At 38.2% G+C, this 25,617-nt stretch overlaps 1 protein-coding gene across 1 annotated transcript; it reads right to left on the bottom strand.

Annotated features, from left to right (window-relative positions):
- Window positions 1-6,629: 6,629 nt before the first annotated feature.
- On the bottom strand, window positions 6,630-8,525 carry LOC142348072 (uncharacterized). The gene is made up of 2 exons (XM_075399238.1): window positions 8,271-8,525; window positions 6,630-7,018 (listed from the first exon to the last, which is right to left on the bottom strand). Exons 1-2 carry the CDS (start codon window positions 8,523-8,525, stop codon window positions 6,632-6,634), a joined length of 642 nt encoding a protein of 213 aa, XP_075255353.1. The 3' UTR covers window positions 6,630-6,631.
- Between the last annotated feature and the right edge of the window lie 17,092 nt (window positions 8,526-25,617).

Genomic DNA, 25,617 nt, shown 5'->3' with positions numbered 1-25,617 from the left:
TGCCTAAAGCTAGTTTTAGAGCGCAAACATAAGGCTCTCAAGGAAGAGCACCAGTTTATCCCGTTTCCAAAGAGAAAAAGTCACAAAAGTTTGCATGTCGATGAATAAAAGGATAAAAGGTCATCCCCACACCTCCCACAAAGAAACAAGACGACTTGCGGGAATCTGTGCGTAACACAGAATGTTCTAGCATACCTGTCAAGATTGCAAAAAAGTAACTTTTAAATTCTGCCAGAGAAAACCGTTGGGTTCATTCGAAAGCAATTTTTATGCATTGGAGAAAATTATTTGTACTGTGTGAAACAAAAATTTTTATGCCCTCTTTCTGTCAGAAGAACAAACTGTCGAGATGTAAGTGTAATAAAATCTGAACGACACAGATAAATCACACAAACACACACACAGACACACACACACACACACGCGCGCGCGCACGCGCACACACACACACAATACACCAATAAACAAATAAAGCCCAACCCAAAAAAAGAACATTTTAAATTTTTTTTGTCAATTGGTCATCTTTCAAGGTTGGCCACTGTTCATTTACGTCTTCTTTGTTTTTTTTCTATAAAACTAGATGTCGAATTTTTGAGGCAGTTGTATCGGTAGCTGTATTTTGACACAACTCTGAAACAAAATCTTTTAAAAGTTTTTTTTTTCATTTGTTTTTAATTTAATAATAATTCATGATAATTCAATTTTCAAAATCTCGCAGAGGTGTCATCAGCGACAATAAAAGACATATTTTTTGTATTGGACACATTTGAGTCCGCAATTTGTAGCGAATACTGAGTAGTTTTTCTAGTTTTTTCTGACAGTTTCGCGCTAAATCTGGCTTGACTGTTCTTTAATCTGAAAAACTAGGTTTGGACTTCTTTAGGCAACTGTATCGGTATCTGTAAAATTGACAGTAAAATTTGGAAGGAGCGGTTTTAAGGTTTTCAAATTTTTTTGTGATTTTTGATGTTTCGAGAACCAAGGAAACAACGAATTTCTCAAAATCTCGCCAACATGTAAGCAGCAAGATAAAAACCACACAGCCATGGCCTTAGAAATATCCAAATCCGGAATTTGACATTATAAAGAGTACACATAAAAATTAAGAAAAGGTTTCTTTTTTATATAATGAATTTGGTTGAATTGATGTTCATTTCAAGATACTGTTTTCTTAACGTTTACAAGGTTTTGAAAACGCTCAAATGGTTAGTTCTGATTAAATGAGAAGAATTTTTTGTAAAAAAACTCCGGAATTTCGAAAACAATACTTTTTCCTGCTTTTAGTTCGTTTTATTTTTAGTTGATTTTTGCTATATCGAGAGCTCTTAATTGTCTGAAGTCTCAATTTCCCAAAATTATTTTTGATACAGAGGAAAAAATGGTTCCTGCAACCGTTTTCAACCAGCATGAAACAGATACGGATAAAAACGGTTTTTCAACAAAAGTTTGAGAAAAAACGAAATTATTCTTTTTTTGAAAATTTTTGGTCAAAAATATTGATTTTTTTTATATTTTGAGTTTGTATTTGCTCTATTTGGTATTTTGAAGTCTGTTTGAATTTGCTCTTCAGACTGATTTTTTTCAGTCTTAAGCCGTTTCTGTAAATGAAAATCTAAATCTTTCCTTGATTGCAAAACTCCTCAAATGAAAACGAAAAATGTCCTTTGACAGAAAAAGAATTTTGTTTCTTTTTCAATTCTTGAAAAAATTCTTAAATTTTCCTATTTCTTCAGAAATACTCTTACTTAAAAAAGGCAAAAGACTAGAAAAATAAATTTTGCTGATATTCAAAGTTCCTCAACGCAACTAAAAGAGAGACTTTACGAACAGCTTTCAACTTTTCTTTTGCATGCTAATAACAACTAGAGGCAGAGTTTAACTACTAACCTCAAAATACACACCAAAATACTAAATTTACGACAACAATTTTTGCTTGTTTCTATCTTAAATATCAATCCGATGTGACATATATATTCCCCTCGCACATATAAAAGCCAGCCTCTCATAAATATTCCCCATTTTTTGAAAAAATGTTGGAACAACAAGAATGTGTTGACTGGGGCTTTGGATATAAACCACAGTAATATGAAGTTCTATAATGAAGTAATTGGGATTTGAGAACAAGTCATGTGAGTTCCTCCACAATTTTGTTTCTTCTAGAATGTGCGTCAGAGGTTTACTTGGGTTTGATGGCGTCACTTATTGCGTCTGACGTGAACTGATATCCGTTTAGCCAATCAAAATGTTGGACAAAAAATCAACGTCTTATCTACTGAGTCAAGTAAACAATTTGAAATACGAGATAAATATAATAAGACCAATTTAGAATCTAGATGTTAAGGATGAAAAAAGTTAGCAAGGAGAGCCTGTTTTCAACAACATTGAATTAATCTTCAGAGTTTTACAAAACATAGTGACTTGTTTTAGGCACCGAATTGGCTAGTACGCTGTCATAAAGGTCAGCATGTTTCAAGAGTTCAGAGTTCTGTATAGAGCGGATTCTATCAAACATTACACTGGAATTGTATCTATGCACGGACATTGTAGAGTCCTCCGTTGATGACTTTTGCCGCTTTTAGCTTATAAGTGCACGCATTGAAACTGTTTTCAGACGTATAAAATGGTCATAGACCTAAAAAAAATAGCAATGCATCTCATGAAAGCGAAAATTCGAAATATGAGAGAATAAAAAGAAAAGTGGCAGCTGCAAACAGGCGGCTGTAGGTTAAAGATGCTCCGTTGCGATTACGTCAATCGAGGTTTTGGTGATAAAAAATAATGTAAGAATTGCAGCGAACAGTTGTGAATGGTTTTTCAAGGCCACGTGCCCGAATTTTTTTAACAATGATTGCCCTAAAAGTGGTGAAATTTTGTAAGATTTGAGGTTTGTAGCTGTTTAATATTCACTGATTCACAGAAACCTTCGTTATAAATAATTTTTACCCAAACATATGCGTTGATGTTTTGTAAAATCTGTGATTTTTAGCGTTGAAAAATTTATTTTCATTGCATAAGCGGTGCAAAAAAATTTTGCATCGCTACCAACAGGAAGAGCTGAAAATTAAAAATTACACCGCTAAAAACCGTAAATTTTGAAAAAATTTTTGTGGTGAGTTTTTAACGGTGAATTGAATTAAGTTGTGCCGTTTTTAGCTGTGGAAGTTTTATTTCTAAGGCATTCAGTGCTGAAAGCCGCAATTATTACAACTAATTACCAAAATCACCGCAATTTCGAACTTTTGAGCAAATTCTGGTGATAAGAGCTCGACCCGACAATTATTTTTTTTACTCCCATTTAAAAGGTTTTTTGACTCCTTGCACCGTGTGAGTACAATTATGCAAGTCTTACGAGTAAGCGCTCAAATCCTTGTTTTCTTACTACCAATTGTCTGGTCATGAAGAGTGTAGTCAACAACAATGCGGCAATGTTTATTCTTAGTAATTGCTCTCAAACGAAGTTTGTAGCGATAATAGTCCGGTGGTACTTATATTTTGTATGTAACTCTTTTGCTTGACGGATTTTTCGTGTGACAATTCTCCCTCAAAACCGGGATAAACAGGTCACACTCGGAGCGTATCATGTTTTCTTAGAGCCTTAAACCAAACCAGTGTCTAACAATGGGATTCCTCAAAATTGTTTTGAGAACACAATTTCATGGTGCAAAGGGCAGTTCTTAATCTAGAAATTCTGACCCCCATTCTCCCCCACCCAACTCAATCCCCCTCAACTCACCCAGCATACCCCCAGTTTTTCCTCCTCTACCTGGCGGTTGCAACCGTCTTTCTTCCCGAACTCCAAACCCTAACTCCCCCAATTGCTTGACCGGTACTACCCAAGCCAGCTGCTTGCCGTTCGTTTGAGAGCAATTCGCTTGACGTTAGTCGGTTATATTTTTCATGTGAACCAACTAAAAATATCTAACAATTGAACAAAACATTAAACTAAACTTCTTTTTGAACGTAACAATAATTGTTATCGATTGATTATAGTGACACCAAAGAAGTTTATATATCCAGGGATTTTTTATCGATAATTCAGTGAAAAAATCAACTGCATCGATGGATCATAGTGCGCTCATAAAAGCTCTTCAAAATCATTCATTAAGATTGCCAAATTTTGTCGGTGACTCGGTTTAATTCATAGAAAGATTTTATATGGGCGAAAAAATTTTGCGCGCGTTAATTCACTTTTAATCGCAGCGCATTATCAATGTTGTGAATGCCATGTATTGGAATTGTATGTGAGGTTAAGTTAGAATTGTAATGCTGGACACTCCAACAAAAAAATGACAAAACAATCCCACGTTTAGAAGAAAAAAGTGTGAGCACGGATTACCATTTTGAGCAGCAGGAACGGGCCCGGGTTGAATTTTACCGCCCAAAATGACGTAAGAATGGGGCTGCAATGGGAGGATTTTTTAGGAAAATGCAGCTCAAAACTCTTGCATATTTTTGGGCTGCATTGGGTTTTCAACGGGGGTAAAATGGTGTAAGAGTGAGGGGGTAAAAGACAAATTAACTCCCCACTCTTACATCTTTTTGGTCTGTCAAGGGGGGTAAAACGATGTACGAGTTCGGGGCTAATTTATACATTACCCCCAAATCTTACATCGTTTTACTCCCTTGACAGACCAAAACGATGTAAGAGTTGGGGGTTAATTTGTCTTTTACCCCCTCACTCTTACACCATTTTATCCCCCCCTTGCAAGCCCAATGCGGACCAAAAACGACGTAAGAGTTTTGAGCTGCATTTTCCTAAAAAATCTTACCATTGCAGCCCCACTCTTACATCATTTTACCCCACTTGGCAGCCCAACTCTTACATCAATTTACCCCCTCAATCTTACATTGTTTTAGCGCCCATACCTGAAGACTGCCAGTCTTGAACCCAAAACCTCTGTACCCTCAGCTGGGTCGCCTTAACTCCAGACCATCAACGCTTGGCCAACTCTTGACAGTCTTTATATATGAATAATATTTAATAGAATTGACCCCTCTCAACAAATTACCCCCTCACTCTTACATCATTTTACCCCTCAGAACAAATTACCCCCTCACTCTTATACCAATTTACCCCCCTCGGCAGCCCAACTCTTACACCATTTTACCCCCTCTGAACAAATTACCCCCTCACTCTTACACCATTTTACCCATCCCCCCTCCCTGGCAGCTCAACTCTTAGCTCAATTTAACCCTCTCTCGACAAATTACCTCCTCACTCTTACACCATTTTACCCCCCTTCGCAGCCCAACTCTTACATCATTTTACCCCCTCTTAACAAATTACCCCCTCACTCTTACACCATTTTGCCCCCTTGGCATCCCAACTTTTAAATCATTTTACCACCTCTGAACAAATTACCTCCTCACTCTTACACCATTTTACCCCTCTTGGCAGCCCAACTCTTACATCATTTTACCCCCTCTTAACAAATTACCACCTCACTGTTACACCATTTTAACCATTGCAGCCCACTCTTACATGGCAATTTCATTCAGGGGGGTGTAATTCTTGAAAAGTCCTCCCATTGCAGCCCATTGCACCCCACTCTTACACGGCAATTTAAATTAGGGGGCAATTTCTCAAAAGTCCTCTGATTGCAGCCGATTGCAGCCCTCTCTTATATGGCAATTTCAGTCAGGGGGTTAATTCCTGAAAAGTCCTCCCATTGCAGCCCACTCTTACTTGGTAATTTTAGTCAGGGGGGGGGGGGTAATTCCTCAAAAGTCCTCCCATTGCAGCCCATTGCAGCCCACTCTTACTTGGTAATTTTAGTCAGGGGGGGGGGGTAATTCCTCAAAAGTCCTCCCACTGCAGCCCATTGCAGCCCACTCTTACATGGCAATTTCAGTCAGGGGGTTAATTCCTGAAAAGTCCTCCCATTGCAGCCCACTCTTACTTGGTAATTTTAGTCAGGGGGGGGGTAATTCCTCAAAAGTCCTCCCATTGCAGCCCATTGCAGCCCACTCTTACATGGCAATTTTAGCCAGGGGGTAATTCCTGAAAAGTCCTCCCATTGCAGCCCACTCTTACGTGGCAATTTTAGTCAGGGGGGGGGGTAATTCCTCAAAAGTCCTCCCACTGCAGCCCTTTGCAACCCACTCTTACATGGCAATTTCAGTAGGGGGGGGATAATTCCTCAAAAGTCCTCCCATTGCAGCCCAACTCTTATATCATTTTACCCCCTCTGATTAAATTACCCCCACGCTCTTACATCAATTTAACCCCCATAGACGAATTACCTCCCCCCACTCTTACAACAAAATGGGAGGATTTAGGGAGGAAATTCGACCCGGGGGCATAGTACATAAGTCTAATCCGGTTTCTATGATTTAGAGGAAATCATGGATCAATAATAGTTTTTTCCACTGTAAAATGGTTATGCAGCATGGTATGATTCGACAATGTGCTCGTATGAAATAACCAAGCTCCAACAATAAAATTCTATGCGACGCCGACCAGGATTACAACACCAACAGTTTAACTCAAACTTCAAATTTTATCATAATTTACCAAAACCACCACACCTATTTACTTAAGACAGTGCTAAATTGGGCCCAGATCAGCGTGAAATCAGTGTGACGTGATAGATCTTAATCTTCATTCACACCTTCTCCGTCAATATCATTATCATTCATAATCATCATTAACCATCGGAACTTGACAGACAATGTAATGAAGAGTTGTACCATTGCATTCGTAGTCATCTATTCCCAAGAACTCTGGCTGCTTTCCAGGGCGACTTTGGGCTGTACACATTTCATCTCGTTGGTCCAGGGTGTTTCCAGGCTGTGTCTCATTTCGCCAAATACTGTCCACCGGACGACCTCCGCTCCTCCTCCATGGCAATTTGAAGAGTTCCCGATCTTTTCTGATGTCCTGGTTAGTCTTTGTGACTGTCCCATTTGGCTCTGCGGGGGCAGCTAGGTCTCTCTTCCAAGCCGTCCAGAATCCGGAGTTGGTATCATTCGGAAGTCCCTGGTTGATAGCCCAGTTCAAAATTATCTCGAGCTCCTCCTGATCAAAACAAAACAAACAAATAAATAAACAACGAGTTAAAAGTTCAAATTTGCGCCCATGATTAACTAAACTGTATCGAAAACGAATAATCAAATTAAACATGGTACGAAATGACCATGATCATCGAAAAGTGAACTTGAAGAAAAATATCCTGATTTGAAAAGACTACTTTAATTGCGGTCCCAGGTTGAGATGCCATCCGGAAGTGACCTCTGATCAGACCCAAGTCGAACGCACATGGTGTGTTACCAGACAAAAGTTTCAGGGTCTGGAAATTGGTTGGATCATAATAGTATGATCAGAGGTCACGGGAGTCTGGGGATAGTCTGATGAAAGGGCTTTTGAGTGCACATTAATAGTCTTTTCATATAATTGACACGTGTCAATCATGTGAAAAGACTATTATTTTCCAGGTAGGAACATTTACATGGTAGGACACGCGGGTCTTTCCCATTATAGCCCCCCATGAAATTATAGCCCCCCCCCATTATGGTATATTTACCATGATTTTTTTTTTGGGGGGGGGGGGCTATAGGTTATCTTACCGCTAAGCTGCGGGGGGGGGGGGGGGGGCTATAATGGAAAAGACCCGGACACGCTACTAAAGTTGACGCAAAATTTTTTCATAGGGTGACCTAAAGTCATCATACCCACATATAGTCAACTTATAGTCTCTTCAAGGTTTTTTTTAACCAAAAATTTGGAATTATTTTTTTATTTTCAGGGACTCCAGACCTAAATTCAATTCATGCAACCAGATGTGCCCAAAAAGCACCATTTGGACCAGCAACATTTGAACGAAAGGAATTGACGATTTAAATTAAGTTGGTGACCACCCACAGGGTTGAAAAGGCCCACAAAATGCGTAATGGGCTTATTTCTTTTACGCCTGGGGGGTGTAAAAGAAATAAGCCCACTAAGCTGGTGGGGGCAAAATAGAGTAGATCCGAAATTTGCGTTTCAAAATCTAATTTTTAGCCCGGGGGTATATGGGTCAAACCGAGCAGAACCAAAAGTTGGAATGGGTAAGAATAACAGAACAAACACACCAAACTAATTCAGGCCAAACGGAAGGCATGGTGGGAGGCGTGACCAAATTTATGTACAACTATAAGCTCAAGGCTCCAACTCAACCCACCCTCACCTCCCCTCCCCCTCCCCTTCCCTCTCCCTCTATTCCAGCGACCCAAGATTCCTCTGGCCCATACATGTCCCGAGTCACAGAACTCATCCTGGGATGTAAACTTACTTTACTCATGACATTCACCAGCTTTCCGCCACTGAAACGAGTGTCACACTTATCTGAGGCTTGTTCCATAGGGATTGGACCTTCTCGGATGTCAACCAGAGCAAAGCAGTTACCGATTGCAGTCGCTTCCAAAAATGTACTTCCATCCTGGCAGTATTCTTGTCCAATGGCTTCCGTTTTTTCCACAGTCAACAACAACAACACCAACAATGCAAGGACATGCGTGATCATTTTCAAATACTGATCAACCGCCATCATGAAGAATTTGCTGAAACGGTTTCAAAAATATTCACTAATAGATCCCGAATTTTTAAGAAATATAGAATAAATTTTGTATAATTATGCACTGAATAATTTTGATGTGAAAGTGATGTGAATTTAGCCATAGAGTTAACGAGTATGCGTAATTCACTGAGCTCAAAACCATGACCCATCGGATAGATAAAATTTTAAGTTATTGAATAAATTAATTATTTACACAACAAAACAGGGATATGAGAATATACAGATATTTTACTTAATTATATTTCAGAACGTCCATCTGTTTGGAGAATTCACCTGAACGACAAAAAATGTACGCGTTCAATATCACGAAAAACAGACATAATGAAAAGTCATGTAGAATAAGCAATAAAAACAAATGTTTTTTTTTCACTTGAAAAGTTTTACGTAATTTAGCCGTGAAAAAGTTTAGCGGGGGGACGTTATTCAATATGAATTAAATTAGCGGTGAAATACAGTAAATTCACATCTCTCACTGCTAAAATAGTAACTTTACCGCTAAATCAAGTGGTGAAATTAACAAAAATTTACTATTTGGTCTCATTTTTGAACTTTTAACTTTCATCATGCTGGCTTCAGTTTCTATTTCTACCAATGCTCCATCTGCAATGTCTTTAAAATTTTGGCTCTTTCCCATAATAACACCTCCCTCCCTCCCCCCCCCCCCCCCGAAATTATAGGCCCTCATTATGGTATAATTACCAGGATGGGTGCTAGAGATCATCTCCGCTCTAAAAATGGGGAAGGGGTGATAATGGAAAAGACATCAAAGTTCTGCCGACTGAAATCTTCATACACTATGGTACCAAAAAGCTACGTACACCTAAAGATTTTTAAAAAAGCAATAGAAACAACAAATAGTATAACATTTTGAGTTCAAATTAGTTCTCTAATAACGCGTCATTACACCTTTAGCTTTTCTAACGTCTAGTAGACGGTTTGTATAGTTTTATACAGGTTTCTCACGACGTCTGCGTCAATTTCATTCCAAATTTCATACACTTTTTCTTCTAAATTTTCCCAAAAAATTGTCTGTTTTCGTAATCGCTGCTTCAAAATCGCCCATAAATTTTCAATAGGGTTCAGATCTGGACTGTATGCTGGCCATTCCAGTACCTCCCACACGTTTTCTTGGAAGAAATTGCCGATAATCTTCGATTTATGCACAGCAGCATCATCTTGCTGAAAACTTAGGTCCAGGAAATGCATTTTTTCTCGTAAATTTTCAAAATTTCCAAATAACCGACAGCGTTTAGCTTGTTTGGACACTTAACAGGCAATTTCCGTCAATATGATCGTATTGCACCACAAAAAATAAGTGATCGTTTGTCCGAACTCAAATTTTTTGTGTTTTTTCAAGAAATCTCGTTCTATTTCTTCAAAAAACTCTAACAATTCCGTCGCTGGAGATGCGCACCCTTGTTTCATCACCCTTGTTTCAGCAAAACCACATTCTGCCAGAAAGAGAACGGCTTCTTGAGCATATTGATACACCATTTTGAACGAAAACACTTGCTTTTATTCTTCATACTGACATTTTTGCTGCATTTCTTGAAAAAACGCCATAATTTTTGAGAATTCGTATAACTGTACCCATGGAAATTGTATCGTAGCAAGAGAAAGCGTTATGAGCCACACGAATTCGCTCCAGTGAGGTTTTGGGATCTTTCAAAACATCGGCAACTAACTTTTTTTCTGATTTTTTTGAAATTTTGGGGGTTCTTCCGCTTGATTTTTGGGCCTTGAAACTGTTGTTTTTCAGGTAACGGTTGTATGCATACTGTGCACTGGATCTTGATTTTAATTTGAGTTGTTTTTGTATTTTAGACCTTGAAAATCCGACATCTCTTAGCGTAACAACTTGACAAACGGAATAAGAACAAAGCGGATTAACCATCTTTTCTGTTTCAGCGGAGAAAGTGAGAATGAAATATCTCCTAAAACTTCTAAATTTCACACCTTTTTTACGCCTTGTCGCAAACCATGCTTATGAAGCACGAATTATGCTTTAAAAGCAGAAATCATGCTGTACGAAGCTTTGTGGTACCATAGTGTATGTATAATTACAACAACGAGTTAATTTCACGTTTTTGAAGCAGTGACCTATTCTACAAAGCATGTGAAAATAGTATTTCACCAAAATCAGCTAGGAATCGAAGCAAAATTGTTTCTTGGAGCTACTGATATCACTCCTACCCCTACCCCCCCCCCCCCACCCCCCCTCAGATTTTAAAATGAATTCTTTTCTTTGTCAACATGAAAATCGCAAGCACTGAATTGATTTAAGTGCTTTATATCTATGAAAATACAATTTGGAGGAAGTAATTCCACGTGCGTCCAGTTGATCTCTCAAATTCAACGAGCAAAACAAAAAATCAGAAAAATTTGCATTTGCAATTTGAATCTTTAGCACCCAAAACTGAAACCCCTTTTTTAAATTAGTGGCTGTTATCCTTTAATTGGGGTCTTCTTCAAGAAATCCACTCAGCAGTATGTTGCTGTGGGCGGCCGAAGTCCCACCGGGTGGAACAACTCTATCAGTCTCAAGTTGCAGATTCCCCGGTGAAATTATTCCATTTTTTAGTACTGTGGCAGTCTATAAAGAGGAGAAGTGGTATATTGTTTTCTTATAAACAGTTTTTCGCACGCTCAATAATGAAGTCCGATTTATGAACAAAAGAAGCTTTGAGAATTGAAAATTCATCTCAGAGAGACATTTGTTCCGAGATTGAGGTAAATCCCATCCCAAGCAGCGGTCTAACTCAACAGATGTCCAACCTTACAAAAGAAATTAGGTTTCACAATTCACCTGGCTCTATTTTATTTATTCCTGACACAGCCGACAAATTATATAAGATGCAGGTATTAGAACATCTTTCGGAAGAAACGAAAGTTGGATATATTTACGTGCCAGTAATAGAGGTGGGCACAAAACACAGAGGGAACAACGACCAAAGAATTCTGCAAAGAATTAATCGCAAGAACAGCGGAGGCTTTGGAGGGCTTTGGATTGAAGCTTGCTCTTTGAAACAGTCAAACCGATCAAACGATACAAATTCTGAAGAGAGTGACATGCAAAAAATTTGTGTTTCTAGGGCCAATATGGCAGAGCAGCAAAAATTTTGGCTTCTGATGGTTTTGCACCAGTCAACAAGGCAACTCTCGATAGTTTGAAAAAATTGCATCCCCCTGAAGAAAAGCCTATTGTAGTCCAAAATTTTTCATCACAAGCCTATCAATTCAGTGAGGAAAATGTTTCGGAACAGCTGAACACGTTTTCAAGATTTACAGCAGCTGGTCCTTCAAAAATGTTTCCCGAACATCTTTTGCATGCTGTACAGTGTACCGCTTCAGATCAGTCACAAGTTGCTTTGAGAGTACTGACTAAGCTTGTAAACATAAGCTGCCGTGGGGAACTTCCCGAATTTGTTTCAAAAGCTCTATGTAGTGCATCTTTATCAGCCTTGCTGAAAAAGAAAGGCGGTATTCGCCCTATTGCAGTCGGAGAAGTCTTGAGAAGGCTAATAGCTAAATGTTTAGACAATGAAGCAAATTTAGAAGCGAAAGAACTTTTCCAGAGCCTGCAATTGGGTGTCGGAGTGAAGTGTGGGGCGGAAGCCATGATATATCCGACTAAGTTTTCGCATGAAAAAATTCTCAACTCGTCCAGTTTTTCGGGTATTTTGCAAATTGACTTTTGCAATTCATTCAATTCGATAAAACGCAGTGAAATGCTGAAAGCCGTTACCAGTTCAATGCCTCGCATTGCCGCTTTCAGCAATTTCTGTTATTCACAACAAAGCCAATTATTCTATGACAAATTTGTTGTTAGCAGTGAAAGAGGTATCCAACAAGGCCACCCATTGGGCCCTTTGCTTTTCTCTCTGATGCTCAGGTCCGTTATAGAGAAAATTCAGGAGCTCCGACAATATTCCTGGTATCTAGATGATGGTGTCTTGGTGGGCTCAGAGGACGATCTCATTAGATCTTGGGATCCTCTATGCCAGCTCGGACCTGATCGCGGCCTCCACGTCAGGGTCGATAAGTGCAAACTGTGGTCCACGTAGACAGACTGCATATAAGAGTGAAACAAAATGATATTTAGGGCTTTGAGATTCTTGGAGCTGCGTTAGGACCACAGAGTTTGTCTGCATGAAATTTAACGAAAGGATAGGGAATATAAGGTTTCTTTTTGAAAAATTGGACTAACTTGACGACCCTCAGTGCGTCCTAGGTATCCTACGCCACTGCATTGGGGCCCCCAAGATTGTGTAATCTTTGCATTGTCAAAAGCCGACAAGTTCAGTTATTAAATCCCTAACAGAATATGATGCCCAACAGCGCGAAAAACTTGAGAATATCCTTGGAACTGTTCTTCCAGAATAATCCTGGACTCAAGCTACTCTGCCCATAACCCTTTCAGTTTTGGGTGTTCGCCAATGCAAAGACCAGTATAAAGCATCATACGTTGGTTTTGTTCTCTCCTCTGAAGATCTTGTTTCAAAAATAACCGGTGAAAGCCCAAAAAGTTGCCAAGTTTTTCAGGATCTTTATTCCAGTATAGCACAACTGAACATTTCAAACCTTTCTCGAAAGACGATCCAACATGCTCTTGATAATGAAAAATTTCTTGGTCTCAAAGAAAATCTAGCTTGTGAGAGAGATTCCGCCCCTCTTCTCTCATTGTCTGTTCGACATGCTGGAGCTTGGTTGTCTGCTGCCTCATTCCAGCTCTTGGGCTTCATGTGACACCAAATGAGTTTAGAATTAGTGCAAAGTTCATGTTGGGTGTCCCTGTCTACGACGCCCAAAGTAATTGCCCGTTTTGTAAAACAGGAGTTCTTGACATCTATGGGGATCATGCCATTGCGTGTCACGGTCGAGAAGACAAATTTGCAAGACATGACCGGATTTGAGATAAAATAGTGCCTGCTTGCTCATCTGCGAAACTCTCACCAGTAGATGAAAAAAGGACCTCATTCCAGAAACCAATCGCACCCCGGAGACATCTTTGTCCCGACTTGGGAAGCGGGGATACCTGCTGCATTTGATGCAACTGTTACTTCGTCGCTGCAATCCAACTGTCTCACTAATGTGGCTACAAAAGCAGGATACGCGCTTGATGCGGCAGATGAAAGAAATTTTTGCCTCCACGACGATAGCTGCGCAAAAATGGGAATTACTTTTTCCCCTTGCAATTGAAGTCCTTGGTGGAATATCGGCAACCTTCAAGAAAACAACCAAGTGGTTGGCTGTGTTAAGTGACAACCATTCTTTCCAAGCGCAGGGGTTGTCTGTACCCTTCTGTAAATTGATGCAATCCTTGTCAATCACCGATATTCGGGGATCAGCGGCAATGGTGTTGGCACGGGCTCCCTAGTTGACTATTTTGCTTTTTGGGTGCTCGACAGATCGGAGGGGATATGGTTGATCCATTACTGTTGCAATCATTGTTGACAGATATGATCAAGGGGTCTGTCTCAATGACTTTTACTTGCTCTTTTTGACCACATTTATTAACCAATTCAGAAAAAGAATAGTACATATTGGTCCTTTTATGGTGAGCCGCCAAAACGATTGCAGCAAACGGGAGCCTTATTAATGTGCAGTTCTGCTATTTTTATTCTTAACTGACCAAAATGGGGAGAATAAAAACAAACATTTTGCATGTGGAAAAAATAAAAAAATGCTGATGAATTGAGATTCATAAACTGTTGACCTGTTGTATTGATGAAAACCGTTATGTTAACCAAGTTAATTGTCAACTAAGTTTGGCTGATAATTTTATAGTCACAAATCAGAATGGAACGGCAGAATTACAAAAACAGTTGTAATAACTTCCAAAGTTATGATAATTAGTGTTATCGCTTTCACATCTAACAGTTAAATCTAACAGCAAACTGAAAATGTAAAAATTTATTAAAAGGTTTAATGCTTTTCCGCCAAACATGGTGTTCAAAATATTTCATTGCTAATTTCTTTAACTTCGCCGCATTTTCAAGTATGTTGTTTAACTTAATTATTCCATTTAGTTTTGGAGCATTTCTTTTTCATTTTCCCCCTTTTTGCGTACCTTTGCCTCTTACTTCTAGTGAGTACAGTCCAAAGATTCTGAAGTACAACTTATCCACCGATAGCGTTAATGCGGTGAAGACAACTTTTTCAATGCAGTGAATTTGAGTAACTTCGCCGCTTATTTGCAGTGCTCAAATTGCAAAATTCCGGCGTTCAGCGCTATTCAGAGCTATAATTTTTAGTACGACGATACTTACTACGGTTAGCACACTCATTGACTATCTTACAAATTTTCACCGCAATCAACGCCATTATTTTACAGTTGTTTGTTAGTAGCACTTCATTCCGTGGGCAAATAAAGTAATGAGTCAAAAAAACTCCGTGGAGTCTGAAACCAGATATTAAATTTTTATTCAGTTTTTCATTTTTATGATACCATTTCGTTATAAATATTTATTCAGTTCAATCGATCTCTGCCGGTAATTGAGTCGATATCTTTCACACTCGTCAATTTTATGATTTTCCACCTGAAGATTTTGCACTTGCCATCATTTGAAATCAAGCTTGTTCACATAACTAATACCTAATCATATATTTTCTCCGAATGTTTCTAATTGGGTCAGTTTTTATTACAATTCAAAGAAACTGATTTGTGTTAGGGCTTTGTTTTTTCGAAGATTTGTTCACACATTTTCTTGATTTCAGAAGCCGAATTGCAGTGATGATTTTGGTCACGCTGAAACAGGAAGCAGAGCGCAAAAGCGAGTGGTTTTGCAGCGTGAAATTTTTTCACTATTTTTACAGCACAGTGAGAAAACGGTGTTTGAACAAAAAAGTTGCTATCTCGCTTGTTGTTTTTTTGTCACATGCGGCAATTTGCCATTGATTTTCAGCGTTTCTTTTTTTCATGATTTTCATGATTTCATCATGATTTTCATTGTTTCTTTTCATGTTTTTGATCGGAGATTTTGTAAATGTTTCTTCGAATCCATTCATGATCCAATCTATGTCTATTTTTTTGTTTAGTCAATTAAAAGTCTTTGAAAGAGAAACCAAAACCTCGTGGTGGATTGAATATACCTTTTTGGCAAAAAACTGTGGCCGCCAAGTACCCAAATTTGCTCTTTTTTTAATTTTCTATTAATTTTTGTTATTGAAGGTATATGCAATATGTTATTATTTTTTATTGCATTGCATTGCAGAACTAATCAAGAACAAACAAATCAACTCTGAATCCTCATGGAAGAAGATTATATTAGGAAAAGTGAAATGACCACCAAATGATTTGTCTTTCTCACCACGAAACGCAAGAAAAGAAGCTCCTTAGAAGAAAAAAAGTTTGCCAAAGAGTAAAAATTAGCTGAATATTTTCACTCGAAGCAAACACTGTAAATCGTGATGTATTTTTCTGCAAAAAATGTGGACATCGATTTTCAGAAAGAACTCTGTGAACATTTAAAAAAACACAAAATATTCAAACTTGCCTGTGGAATAAATAATCTCAAGCTACAACCACTCAGTTTAGATAACATCACAGCTCAAAAATGTCGGTCAACGAAATCAACAAAAATCATTGCAATCCGCGCAAAAAAATTTTCTTGAATAACTGCGACGAATAGTGGTCATCAATTACAAAGATAACTCCCTATCAGAAAAAATAAACCTGCCACAATTCCGGATTGAAAATAATTTATTGTATGTTTTCAGAAAACCTAAAACGTGTGGAGTTGGAAAAGATGAAGAATCAAAACGTGAACCAAATTCAATAAATTGAAAATCATTAAGAAGATTTTATTGTAAATCAAAATTAAATTGACAACCAAGTATATGACTCGAATTGTAGTCGAGATATTTTCTTCGCATTTCTGTGATCAGCATTTTAGGTCTGAAAAATGAACCCTGTATTTGCGCATTGGCAAATCACAATTATTATTGAAGATTTGGTTAGTTGAGTTCACTGCCTTTAGTTTTGTGAAGTTTTTGCAGTATTGTAAAAAAGACATGAATAGAAAATTTTAAGTGAACGCGCGGACTATCATTGTAGACATTTTTGAATGTGCCAAATAAAATGTGCATATAAAAACTGGCTCTTAATCACAGAAATGTATGATTGAGAGAGGTAACAAAGCTGAAAGGCAATTGTTATTCATGTACAATAAGAATAAAATGGCAAATCTTTTTAAATAAACCTCAGTTCACCTAAAGGAAAACCAAAAGTAGTCATACTCAAAAATCTTCACGCCATAAGAGCTTAAAATAGACAAAGTTGTCCCGTTAAATCGGTATGCAAAGTGGAAAAAAATTGAAAACACCTACAAATAAAATTAATAGTGTTCACTCAGTACTGAGTAATCGGGGTGGCCGTTTATCAATCGCGATGTATTAATTTACTCTATGAAATGCAACTCTTTTACATCAGTAAAAAGATGCTAGCATTGATTCAAGATACACAGATAGATAGATTATGACGGACAAATTTGTAAGTTAAATGAAATCTATTTCCTCGATGCTATCAGCCACTTGTCTGATTTCCCAATAGCCGAGTTTTAAAACAACAGGATCCAATGTCTTATTTTTTTCAATCGGTTTTTAAATCTTGAAGTTCAAATTAGGTGTGTTAAATCAAGCATTTCTCGAACAATGCAAATAGAGTCCCAAAATGACAGCTCACCTGCCACAATTCCGGATTGAAAATAATTTATTGTATGTTTTCAGAAAACCCAAAACGTGTGGAGTTGGAAAAGATGAAGAATCAAAACGTGAACCAAATTCAAAAAATTGAAAATTTGACAGCTCAACTGGCCCTCCAGATTTAGAAAAAATTGAAACTACGCCTCTGCTCCCTCAAATGAGACAATTTATCCGGGTTTAGCACCCAGAGTGTTTTAGTAGTGAGCCTGCGGATTTCCATTATAACTTATAAAACCAATACTGAAACAGCTTATTTACATCAAAAAATTGGGTCATTATGTCCAGAAAAAAAAACAGAACAACTATTCAGACTGTTCAGAATAATTTCATAGTAAAAACTGTGCAGTGAAATTTTCCAAAATGATGAAACAGCCTGAGCATGTCAGGAAAGCGTGCAAAAAGCATGCAAAATGCATGCTTTTTGTAAAGGCACATTTGCAGTCAACAGATACATACATACACTGCTGGTATTGATACTGGATAATGACACAGAGCAATTGTGGTGCATTCAGGATGCCTTTGGTGTGCGTCCGACCGCACTATAGTAAAAACTAGTATGATTAGTATACAATTTTTAGCGTCAAGTATGTTTTATTATAATTATAATTTACTTTGTGTTTAATAAAACTAAAAGACTTTGTTTTCTGGGTTTTCTTTTTCTTGTGTCAATTATCTAAGGGAAATGGTTTGATCTATCGAAAAAGATTGAACAGAAGAGCCCTCTGGGTTTACTTAATTTCTAGCTGTCGAAGTTTTTTAGTCGAATTTTCGGACCTGTTAAATTTCGGGCACCTTCTTCCAAGCTTAGTGGACATCTAATTTTTATGCAACCCAGGCACGAGAGCTATCTTATTACATAGTAAAATGGTATATAACAACAAATAGTTTGTAACTGGGAGGCGTAAAAACACTGGGGCAAAATAAATGCTAATGTTCATGCATTGATTACGAACTGACAGTTTTTCTTGTTGAGTTGGACGTTCAGTATCGTTCACTTCTTTAATGTTAGCGCTCCTCTTTTGTAAATCTTGCTTGTTTTTCAAATAAAAAGTTTAAGATATTACAAGTTTTTGCATAATGTATAAAGTTATACTTAGAACCAAATCCAGTATTCATCAAATTTAAACTTACGTAGTCAGGAACAAAGTAGTTTCAATTTGCTTGAAGAATTATTGAAAACAAAATGATCATAGGAATAACATATTTTCTGTAAGTGTGGGAGGCGTCTGTCTTGTTTCCAAGGGAGAGTCGGCGCCGCTGATGGGGTGGGGGTGGCGACAAATACTAAAGTAATCTCCCGCCGTGAAAATCAGTTGACAATTTTTTATGACCCAGTTTTAAAAAACCGAGTTTCAAGAAAGCCGATTTCTAAGTGAAAAAATAGCACTGAATTTCTCGAACTGTTTTAGATACTTTAGATTGAGGAATGTAAAAAGTTGTGCATTTACCAAGTTAATTGAAGTCTCAGATCAATACTTCAGATGACTCCGTCCCAGACAAGAGTGACCTTAGGAAGTCACGGACCAAACGGATCTCTGATTAGACTCAATTAAACCCCCGCCCAAACATTTTCCGCGACCATAGACTAGACTTAACCCCCCGTGTTGACCTTTCTTGGCAACCATATCCAAGAGCCATATATGGTTCCATACACGCCATACAAAATTTTTGTTGCATGATCTTACCATGGTTGCCAAGTTTTCCATACAAATTTTTTTTCGCGTTTCAGCGATTCCATGAAAGGGTGGGTATACACGTAGAAAGTAGACAGGATAAACCACAAACAGAACATTTTTGGTCTCTATTGCTCTTGTATGGCATCCAAGAAATCTTGTATGGCATCCAAGAAAACTTGTATGGCATCCACGTCTGGCTCTTGTATGGCATCCAAGAAATCTTGTATGGCAACCAAGAATTCTTGTATGGCATCCACGAAACTTTCCATGGCATCCAGGAAAGCACTTGAATCAACGATAAAGACCAGAAAACAATGAAGCGGCTATAAATGGTCAAGAGAGAATTTTTTCAATCATTTATTAATCTCGTAAGCTTGAGATGAGAAGCATTTATGGCATACAGGAAAACCGTAACCCAACCACAAGAAGCCACGATAGTGTTTATTGCAGCAATTAGTTCTCTTGTTTGAATAAATTTAAGTTCGTGAGATCAAGTGGGGTCAATTAGACCACTTTTGTCTCTAAGGGGTCCTTAATATACAAATACAATACTTCCTGTGGCACAACATCTAAAAAAACATATAGTTTGCATCAAAATTATGAAAAACACTTGTAAGCACTTGTAAGCAAGCATAGAATAATAAAGAAACACAAGTTTAAATATCGGGTGAAAACTGCAGAGACAATCGGAAGTCATAAAGACAAATTAACATTTTTGGGTAAAGAAAAATTTGAAGAAAAATATATTACGAGAAAAATGAACACTGGAGAAGTTTTTGAACATTTCAATGACCATTTTTTTCAAACCAGCTATAGCTTTAAATTTGTTTCCGTTAGACAAGTCTTTGACCTAACAGAAACGCCTTATTTTAAAAAAAAAATTAGTCTTTTTTTACGAAACCTCGAAATATTTAGTTGTAGTTAACTTTTCCGGATCTTGGCACAACGCAGTCGATAGCAATGTAATAGACAAATGTCAATAGTGCATGAACTTAAGATCAATGCTAAAGCAAAGGGCAGAAACAACGAGAAAAGGGAACATCAGTATAGGAAACTGTGTGCAAACAAAATTAAAACGCAAACTTTTTTTTAACTAGAAGAGCTGGATCAAAATCGTTGTTCATTGCATTGATTATTATTATGACAATGTAGGGCTCCTATTTGGCTCAGTGGAAAAAACTGCTTGACCGAAAGGAGGAACTTTATCTCTGAAAAGTTTTTTAAACATACAATTTTTTTTAGGAAACCTCATAACAACGAGTTTGGTTTGAGTTTTTCTTGTTCTGGGCAATAAAAAATGCTAATCAAATTAAAATAGAAAAAAAGACGAAAGTCTCAGTCGTGTTCGAAAGCCTCAATGAGTGGTACGAAGTATATCTCATTCAGAGCATCAATCCGTAGCAACTTTTCCTTTATCGAGTCTGCGAATAATGTGTCGTATCTTGACGATTCTTCAACTTTCAGGAAAGAGAAAAAGGGCGCTTTCACTGGATGGTTGCATTTGACAGCATTGACCACTCGATACAGCTGAATTCCAATCTTTTCTAACCCATTTTTAACCATAAATATTCGAATTCGACCGTACTTGGTAGAGTTGTGTGTACGGAAGCTGACATAGCTGTTGACAGAAGAGAAATGAGCCACCGAATCGAACTCGAGACCTCGTATTTGTGCATTACTGTAGAATTCATCTACTTCGCCTTGAAACCTTTCAGGGATACTTGACTTAACAGCTTTCCTTGTGAAAGATTTCGCTCTAAGTTTCAGCTCAAGACAGAGCCCAGTGAGAGAATCTGTGTCAACTTTCGAAGCATAGGATGCTTTGTTTCGTCTGTATCGTTCGACAAGCAAGGCCAGATGGTTAACAGTTCCCGTAAACTTTGACTGCAGCAGATAATTTGCTGACTCAAACATCATGGCAGATGTTGTCCACAGCGGGCCGAAATTTTTTACCTGCCAAGATAAATGAGAAAGAGCGTGAATATTCGCTGAGAAAACTTCGTTGCCATAGCATTCCTCGACTTTGTTTAGAAACAAATGTATCAATTTACCGGCTTGATCAGCGTAAGTCCGAGATGTTAGAAGAAGTCGAATACTGTAGCTCAAAAGGAGAAACCGTTCGAAGAGACTTTCATTTACAGTGAGATGAAACAAAACTGGACCAATGTACAGCAGCCATGTTTTCAATTCGTTTGCCTTCAAAAAATTGATATCTTTAAGGCTGCGAACTTTTCGTTTGAAATCACAGGTGAGCTAAAAAAAAATAGCTAAATTGATGTCAAAAAAAATGCTGAATTAAGTAAAATTAACCTGAATAGATTGAACCAATCGATCCAAAACTTCGAGGTCCCCTTTCGCAGTTTTGCTCGAAATGACTATCATCAAAACTTTAGATACTCCCATGTAAACTTGATGCATCACGTCCACAGGCGCAGCCAAGGGCAGGTTGTCTATCAAATCAAAAATTTTGCAACGACCTTTGACACCCCGGTAAGATCTCAAATTCTCTGTTTCGAGTTTTTGAAGGCACTCGTTGTGAACTTCGGGAGTTCTCATAACAAACGCTCTATTAGGAAAGAATCGCATCTCATCCCCGAGCTGAGTTTGCACTAAACAGAGCGTGCAAGCATATTTAGCTAAATGGTGGTGCATATTCAAGATTGAGGCAGTGGCAGGAATATCCGATACCAGCAAAATGATTTTGAATTTGACTCTGTAACTGACACCAGAGAAAAAGACTGTGCGCACTTTCTCCTGCAGTTTGTCCTCTATGTCCTAAAAACAAGAACAATTACACAACTTTGATAACAAAAAAATTGTTGAAAAGAAATGTTCAGACTTGCCTGAAAGACACTATCCCAATTCGGTTTGTTATCTCCTAGCCAAAGGGAAGCCAAAACAATGTTCTCGAACGATGATCTCAATTTCGGAGGTAAATTGGCTATCGCAAGCCAGACAGGCCAGATCGACTTGGAGGCTGATTTCATTATTTTGACACCATCCGAGTTCAAAATGAGGAATACATTAAGTAAATTGGAAGTCGTTACGAAGAACTGTGGGAGATTTAAATCACTTTCCTGATTTCGTTTGGCATCAAATTTCTTTATAGACTTCAAGTGTTTCGTGATCACGGATAAGAACTCGTCCACAAAATCTAATTGCCATCGGAAACCAAATCCACATTTTTTCACATGATTTGCCTTCTCTTTTTCCGTCATGTGGAACTTTTTCTTCATTGATCTGAAGCTTGGAACAACAATTTGAGGGCGCACCGCTTGAATCAGTTTAACCCAATCAGTTGCTTCAGAATCAGATGTTCCGTGCTTGGCAATTATTGCAAAAACGCAGAGTACAAAATTTGAAAGAGAACCAGAGTCAACAGCTTCATCTTCAGAGGATCCTTCGTCAGGTTTTTGCTCATCTGCATTCGAATTAGATACATAAAGAATCTCCGACAAATCCTGTAGATCATTACTGATATTAAACCACAACTGTGCATCCGTTTCCGAGTTGTCTGTTGTGGAGAAAAAAGGATTCACTCGATTATCTCCCTCGTTTCCTTCAGGTATCATCGTTTCATTCTCATCGTTTTCATTCTCTTCCAGTGCCATTGTTGAATTTTCGTCTTCCTGATTCTCCTCAGGTATTATTGTTGTTTCGTTTTCAGCGCAAATTGTCTGCTCAAGATCGTTTTCGTCATGGCTAGACCAAGACTCATCAGTTGAGTCGTTGAACAAACTGCTAGAACTACTACTGGAATATCTTCGTCCTTCTCCGAGGTTTGGTCTAACTTTTCGCCTCTTTTTCGTACTTGCCAAAAGGAATCTTCTTCTTTCCCTGACAACGTGTGTCAATAATTTCGAGTCAATCAAAGAATACCGTTGGCGAGAAAACGCTGCATTTTGTGAACCAGTCTCAGCAACTTCGTGAAAACTTGTGTTGGGACATTTGCAATTTCTGTTACCGGCGTCAAAAAAATCGCTTCCGTAAAAGACAAAAAGTTCATCGCCAGGCAACAGATTCTTGATTATTTTCAGTTTAATACATTTGACTCCTTTGATGTTGGACACAATGTACTCACAATTAGGAACGCAAGAGTGGTTTACGAACCTAACAGCTCCAACCATCAACCTGGCTTTTCTGCAAGCGTCTGTTGGCCTGAAGACCGAAATTGGCTCTATCAGATGCTCATCTTCTTCATCAATATTCTCGAGAAGAGCCCAGACATTTTCAGGGCACGTATTTGACTTTTTCAATAACTCACTGCCGTGATAAAAAAAACCAAATCCGCCAAAATTGTCAGGCAAAATTTTGAAAAGCGACTGTTTAGATGCAGCAAAGCATGCTCGAAGCAACTTATCATATTTTTCGTATAAAGAATTTTCGCGTACAGAAGCCCAGTACTCATCGGGTGTGATTTTGCTAACCATTGGTTGTACATCTCGAGATTCCTGAGATAATAACTGAGAAGTAACATGGGCGTCACATTGAGCCAAAATTAGGGGCTTTGTGCTTCTGTCTCACTCGAACTGAAAGATAATAAACGACTGAAGATAGATTATTTTTGCCGAAATAAACTAAACAAGGATATAATTCTGATCTGCAACATAGTTTGTTGGCTAAAAACTTTCAACTCTTAAGAAAATTACAAAAAAAATTACGAAACAATTATCAATTATAGCTTGAATTAAAGCAAGAGTTAAAACACTCAAAACAAATAGAGAAGGAAAAGCATAGCAAAACTGCATATAGCGCTTGAAATGAAAAAAAATCAGAAAAAAAACCAAAATAAGATGCAAAAAGTTACCGAGTAGCTCAGGAATAATTTGCGCAACCGTTTTTTTCTATCAGCGGTTGAAGTCTCATTACTTTAGTCATTCTTATTTTCCTTTGACTGAAAGTTATCATCCTTGTCATTCGTTGGCCCTTCTTTAGCTTCCACTCAAGATCTTTCCTCCCGGATTCTCTTTGAGGATTTCGTGGGCGGCTTTTTGAAGTCCAGACCCATCTGATTAGCAGCGCTCCTTGCTTCTTTGAGGGCCAGCTCAGGGTTACGCGGGTACTTGTTCCGTACAACATCTAAAAGCAAACATGGCAAATTTCAGTGAAGTGAGATAAATTTTTTTTGTAAACTTGGAACAGTTATTGATGTAGTTTTATTGCTTAGTGATTTTCTAAGCACAGAAACTTAACGTTTGGTTTTGGAGAACACAAATGAGAAAAGAGAACTAACTATCAAATGCGTCTTCAGCTTCTTTTGCAACACGTTCTCTTTGCTCCGTACAGCTTCTGCCGGGTCCAAGCATCTGCGTTTTGAGTAAGCAATCTTCTTTTTCACCAAACATATTTCTCCCAAGAAGTCGACCGAATTTTGAAGCTTTGGGGCCTGCTTCTAACTCCATCAGGTTCTGACTATTATACATTACAACAACCGCATTTTCATTATCAATGTAAACATTCTCATCGCACAGAATTAGGCCCAATGAATTCAGTTGCTCAGCATTCGACGCTTTCTCAGTTCTTCTGAAGTCTTTCAACTTCTTCCTGTGAGACTCAATTAATGTGCCAAGACTCTTTTCCAATTGTTTTACATAAAGATTTTCGTTGCTGTCGTCCCTTAAATTGGCACTTGTCTCAGTGGTGACGCTCTCCGAATGAAAACGAACTAATTCATTGCCTCCAACTTCAACTTGCGCACCGTCGTCAGAGGAGTCCGACAAAATTCTAGCCGATCGTTTTCGCGGTTGCGAAACTAATTCATCAGCAGACCATTCAGAGGAATCTGACCAAGAATCAAAAGAATCTTCCCCAAAAATTTCGTCACTTGCAACACTGTCAGACATATCTGAAAAAGCAACCAACCGTTAAATCATGTTTGTCAAATTGAGCACTTTGGCAACATAGATGAAAAGAGTAGGGAAAAAAATGGAAACATGTATTAATTGCCATAACAATCATTAACAATCTTGAAAAGAAAAAAAACGTGCAACTTGAAAACAAAAGGAAGCATTTAATTTTGTATCAAAGCTGAATGGAAATCCATCCACTTGCAAAAATGGCGAGACAAACTTGCGCATAAAGGTGAGCATAAATAGAACAAAGCAGCAAATATATAGCCAGTAAACATCGAAGTTATTGAATGGGCTCAGAATTCTCCTTATCCCTTTTATGTGGATACTTTTGACTCATCTCAGCTCCATATTGGTTCGCCCCCGCCCACGCTTTGTATAAAGCTCCTTCTTTATCATATGGGAAGTTACGCTCAACTGCCTCACGGAAGAGTCCATCGTCATCAGCACTGCATGGTATACGAGCACCACTTTTATTTATCTTACTACCGACACGAAGATTAATCAATGCACTCTCCTCTCCTGTTCCGAACATCACAGCCCCAATCGCTCTTCCAAATGCTGAAGGACCATGTGACGCATCAACTGTCATAAGATCGGTACCATGGAACATCAATGGTTCCCTGTTTACTTCTCCTGCCTCAAGCGGCACAGCATTTGAAGACGCAACTTTCTGCTTCGATTTTTTCATTAATACTGCAAGCTTTGATCGAAGCATTTTGTTCTCAGAAGCCATCTTCTTAGAATGCTCTTCCTGAACTTTTATTAATTCTTCAAACCTTCTGGTCACAACACTTGTCATTCCAGCGAGAGCTTCCTCAAAGTCCGCGGAAG

This window comes from Convolutriloba macropyga, chromosome 10, assembly GCF_964194025.1.
Source record: "Convolutriloba macropyga chromosome 10, txConMacr16.3, whole genome shotgun sequence".
NCBI classification, from domain to species: Eukaryota; Metazoa; Xenacoelomorpha; order Acoela; family Convolutidae; genus Convolutriloba; species Convolutriloba macropyga.
This window is presented reverse-complemented; position numbering and strand designations above follow the sequence as displayed.